This window comes from Saccostrea cucullata, unplaced genomic scaffold (genome assembly GCF_032062105.1).
Source record: "Saccostrea cucullata isolate Sc308-1 unplaced genomic scaffold, CSIRO_AGI_Scuc_v1 ctg731, whole genome shotgun sequence".
NCBI classification, from domain to species: Eukaryota; Metazoa; Mollusca; class Bivalvia; order Ostreida; family Ostreidae; genus Saccostrea; species Saccostrea cuccullata.
The window spans coordinates 451,630-456,599 of record NW_026933217.1 but is presented as its reverse complement, the minus strand read 5'-3'; the positions used below and the strand labels follow the sequence as shown (position 1 = coordinate 456,599).

Here is a 4,970-nt window from a genome sequence, read left to right as displayed (position 1 = left end):
TTTATACTTTCATTTACTTCTCTTGTATAGAAACAATAAATTTAATTACTGACAATTTATTTTGTTATGATAAATTGTAAGAAGTTTAACAAGCCTTGTAAATTTATTTTAGGCAACTTGTATTTATTAAATAGGATTGGTGGTAGATTTTTTTCTGATTTTAGAGACGATCGGATTTGTTAATATACAAGTTTGTAACAATTAAATGTTTATACACATTGGGCCAATGTTGGTCCAATATATCGAGAACATTGGGCCAATGAGCAAAATGACATTGGGCTCTCATTTGCCAACATGGCCCGATGTTCTTGATGACGTTGGGCCAACATTGGCCCAATGTCGCATTCATTGGGCCAATGTTGGCAAACGTTGGGCCAATATCTGCAGAAATAACTCTCTACATTGGGCTTACGTTGGCCCAACATATCGGGCCAACATTGGGCCTACTGAAAACTTACATTGGCCCAATGTCATTTGCCAACATTGGCCCAATGTAACCCATGACATTGGCCCAACGTTGGCCCAATGTTAGCATGCTATCTGGGTTATGGCCATTGAGCAGTGAGAAATCTTATTATAGCAGTACCTACTATGCCACAGGACCTTGGTTTCTAATGTCTCACCCAGTGGGATTCTAATCTGCAATGTAAGGTTCAATGCCTCTAGTGCAGACATTCTAACTACTGTACGTGCCACATGGATGACACTTATATTAAAATGAAATTGAAAGATTAAATTTAATTCACACATTTTTATTTGATGTTCACAATATTTAAACAGGTGGTACAATTTTCAATGTATAAAAAAGACATGAAATGTCATGAATTCCCTGCAATTTTTAAGCCAGTCAATGCTGCTTCAAACCTGATACAGTTAAACACACTTATACAGAAAAGCCAGGGACGGACAAGTATGTTTATATATAAACTGAGTAATTCATTGTATACAATGTATGTCATGTTTTAATACATAACATTATAAACATTGGGAAAGAAAAACCGCCTTGCTGTTATTAAGTGAATTCCAAAGCATGAAAGTGTTTGCTACATATAGCACACTTCAAGTTGGTGAAAACTACATGTATATGTATCCCAATGTAACAAGTAATTTCTGCTATTTACAATTTACAATTTTTCCAATAACAATCAAATAATACAATACAAAAATGTTTTTCTTTGGGTTTAAATTTAGAAATTTCAATACCTGAATATTTCCATTCAGTATCTTTGAAAGAAATCAGCCGACATAAATGTAATTGGTTTTCTTTGAGTTTTGTTCAAATAAACAAAACATTTACAGTCAAGCCTGGATATTTCAAACTCAATGGGACTGAAAAAAAAAATCAAGTTATCTGATGATTTGAGATATTGACTGTAAAATACCTAAAAAAAATAAGAAAACACAAGACTTCAAAATCACATCAACATACCCATGGTATCTGAGATAATGGTGTTCTTGGGGCAAGAATTACATGTAATCTGTACATCATGTACAATAATTGTAAAAATACTTGTATTCAGTCGCACAAATTACATAGCCAGTATATAAAAATATATACTGAAGTTAAAAACCTTCAAACTGTGAAAATAAAATTTTTAATCTGTTGATTCTTATAAATATGAACCATGTTGAAAATTAGTGCATTTTTTCTTTATGACTTTCAAAAATCTCCAGTCTGTCAAACTCAGCCGAGCATTGAGGACATTTGATTAAGACATTGTTATAAAGAGTGTCTTTCCCTTGCAGGTGAGTACAGAAAGATTTTTTCTTAAAAATCGTTCTGTTGGACCATTTATTTCTGTTGGCATTACATGTGTTACACGTAATCACTAGGTCCCGTGATGTCTGCGCACGATTCTGTAAATGCTCGGATAATTCAGAGTCACCTATAACCTTGCAACATATTGTGCAATGGGATCTCTTCTCAGTGTGATTGGTCAGTTTGTGAAAATTCAAAGCACAATAGCAATCAAACTCTTTAGAACAAATCTCACATGAAATATCAAGGTTATTAGCTAATTCCATGTTTTTTGATTGCATTAAGTGTTTACAGTGTTCACATTTGAGAGCTCGGAGCTTCTTGTTGGATTCTGTTCGGTCTTGTTCTAAAGCTTGTCTTTTTCCATAAGATTTTTCTGGGCTTTCCTCTAATTCCTGAAATGGAAACAGTAAAGATCATGAGATAATGAGTTTTTAAAGAAAGTAAGGGGTTTACTTCTAAAATGACTTGGACCTGTCATTTACAATAACACATGCTTATGTGTCAGGGATAGGCAATTTAGTTTTGTGTAAAAGGTAATTCATTATATCAACTGTAAGTAAGCATTATATTTTAAAGCTTTGGGGAATAAAAATTACTTCCCTATGAGTATATTCATAAAAACTGTGTTTTAGTGTTTCTCCACATACAGTATATAAGCAGAATTTTTAGCAAGTATTTATTTAAATATGTATTAGGCCTATAGCATTAAGTGCTGAGATTGCTAAAATTGAATATTAGATTATCATAACATTAAAAGTTAATACCATTTTATTTGATATAGCCTATTTAGCATTGTCTTTAGTGAGCATTTTAAAATTGCTAAATTTATTTCTTATTAAAAATAAAAAAACAAATTTTTAAGGAGAATTAAATCCCTAGCTAAATTTACGTCCTGCTAAGATTTTCACTTGTATACGGTATTGAACTTAACCAAAATAAAATATTTCATTGGAATTGCCTCCCATCTCAACATGCTCATTGAAAAAAAAGAGAGCCTTCCTGTATTACTTTTACATAACAAAAATATGAGGATTTTTTTTCTTTTCAATTTGTTCTTTATTGGCCTGTTAACACAAGTGCAGCTCACTTAGTGATGGAGTATTTCAAACCCAAGCCAAGATGGAGGGAGAGTGGTTATTTTGCCCCCAAAAATTAAGAGTTAGGTTGAAATCTTCAAAAGGCAGCTAACATATTTTTTTCTGACTTTTTATAAAAGCAGATTTATGCCTTATATATAACAATGAAACAAATGTATTGTCTTACCAAGTTCTCCAGCCTCTCTTTCACGTCTTTCGACTGACCACTCGGCTGCTGCCTCTTTTTTGGATTTGCTTGTTCACCGACTCTGGACACCCGTAAGCTTAACTGATCCTTGCCCTCTTCAGTGATACGTCCTTTTTTATGCTGGGAAGGAAGACGCTTCACTTCAGAGTGAGGGATGGGTAGGAATGAAACAGAGACATGGCTCTCTCCTATAGTTGATTGCTCTTTTGTTGATTCAGTTTTGTGCTGTAGAGGAGTTTTAGTTGTGTTATTACACATGGAATTGTTTTCTGGGGGCTCATTAATTGATGTCTCATAGACTTTAGTCTTAACAGGTTTAGAATTGGCTCCTTCAGTTCTGTGCTGTGAATAATTTTCACACATGAGATCAGTTTTGAGAGGCTTTACAGATAATGTTTCAGAAGCCTTGGTCTGAATAATTTCAGAATTTGGCCCTTTCTTTCCCTGCTGTGAAAACTTTTTAGTTGAGTCACTGCACCTGGAGTCAGATTCTAAGGACTCAATAAAAGATAAATCAAAATTTCTGGTTCTCACTTTATCAGACCCTTCAGTTCCATGCTCTGAGAAAATTTCAATTGAGTCCTTGCCCATGGAATCTGTGTCTGGAAAATCACTCAATGATATATCCAAGACTTTAACATCGTTGGAGATTTCTATTCCCTGCCATGAAGAATTATCAGTTGAGTCACTGCAAATGGAAAGGAATCCTGGAGACTCACTAAATGAGGAATGAAAAGATTTTGTCGCAACATTTGAATTTGGCTGTGGAGAATTTTCAGAGGAGAATTGATGCATGGAATCAGTTTCTGGGAAACTCTGAAGGGAAAAATCAAAGCCCTCAGACTTAATGTCTTCTGAAGACGGCACATGTGACAGATCAGATTTCCAACGATTGTCAGATAGCAGATATTGTTCCTCGAGGGACCCTCCTTCTACTGCACTCTCACTTCCATGTGTAGAAGAAAAAGTATATGAGACTTTATTCGTACAACCAGTTTCAGTTGACGCAGTGGAAGATGAATCAACATGCTTGGGTTCCACCTCCTTGGAACTGAGCACTGCCATGCCTGATTGATCCACTTTCAATTGATTATCTGGCAATTGTAAAAATTTCTGAGCATTAAGTTTTAAGGGTGCTTTTGAGTTACATTTCTTGTAATTATCTGACAATTGTAAAGATTTTTGAGCATTTAGTTGTAAGGGTGCATTTGAATTACAGTTCTTGTTCAGCGTAAATCTTGAAGGTGTTACTGGTAAAAATGGTTTGTCAGACACTAGAAAATGTCTCAAAGGCTGTTTTAGACTTGAAAGTTTAGGAGAATTTGTGCTTAAACTGAAGTGGCCTTGACTGGTGGGAAATTTTTTGGCCTTGTTTTGTTTTGATTCTTTTAATTTCTGCTCATCCGAAGGCTTGTGTTTATTTTGTGAAGTTGATGGAATTGACAAACGAGACAGGCGTTGTTCTGGGGGACTCTCTGCTAGATGTTGTTTATTTTCAGGTGCATCCCCCATGATTATTTTCAAATCTTGAAAATGTTTTACTCAGCCTGAATTTATCATATCCTGATGAAGCTTTGTCTCTACTCCAATTTTATTTTATTTTTCAGTATCGATGAAAATCCATATTGTTTCATCAGATTTGATAGTTGACACTCAAATTTCAGTTCCCAATTCACTTCATGGAGTCTGCTTTTTCTCTGGTGTTCTACTGTACCATTTTTCTGAAAATGGAAAATAATAATTTATATAAAACTTTCTTGAAAAGTTTTAACTCTTTACAACTTACTGAATTGTTATGCAACATACATTTAATGTCACGTCATATAGAAATATGATGTTATCGTTTCCCTGCAAGCACATTATAGACTGGTACAAGTTTCTTTAAAGGTTAGCATACCCGGTAAATAATATCACGAAATAATAT

At 34.3% G+C, this 4,970-nt stretch overlaps 1 protein-coding gene across 1 annotated transcript; it reads right to left on the bottom strand.

Moving 5' to 3' along the window:
* Positions 1-736: 736 nt before the first annotated feature.
* Positions 737-4,763, bottom strand: LOC134237686 (uncharacterized). Its single transcript, XM_062719825.1, has 2 exons — positions 3,026-4,763; positions 737-2,154 (listed from the first exon to the last, which is right to left on the bottom strand). The coding sequence occupies exons 1-2, from the start codon at positions 4,556-4,558 to the stop codon at positions 1,636-1,638; spliced, it is 2,052 nt and encodes a 683-aa protein (XP_062575809.1). The 5' UTR covers positions 4,559-4,763; the 3' UTR covers positions 737-1,635.
* Between the last annotated feature and the right edge of the window lie 207 nt (positions 4,764-4,970).

Excerpts from the sequence above, each read along its gene's own strand:
- LOC134237686 (XM_062719825.1), bottom strand. The coding sequence starts at position 4,558 with ATGGGGGATGCACCTGAAAATAAACAACATCTAGCAGAGAGTCCCCCA. Across the intron at positions 2,155-3,025 it reads AAGAGAGGCTGGAGAACTTG|GAATTAGAGGAAAGCCCAGA; the intron begins GTAAGACAATAC and ends TTTCCATTTCAG.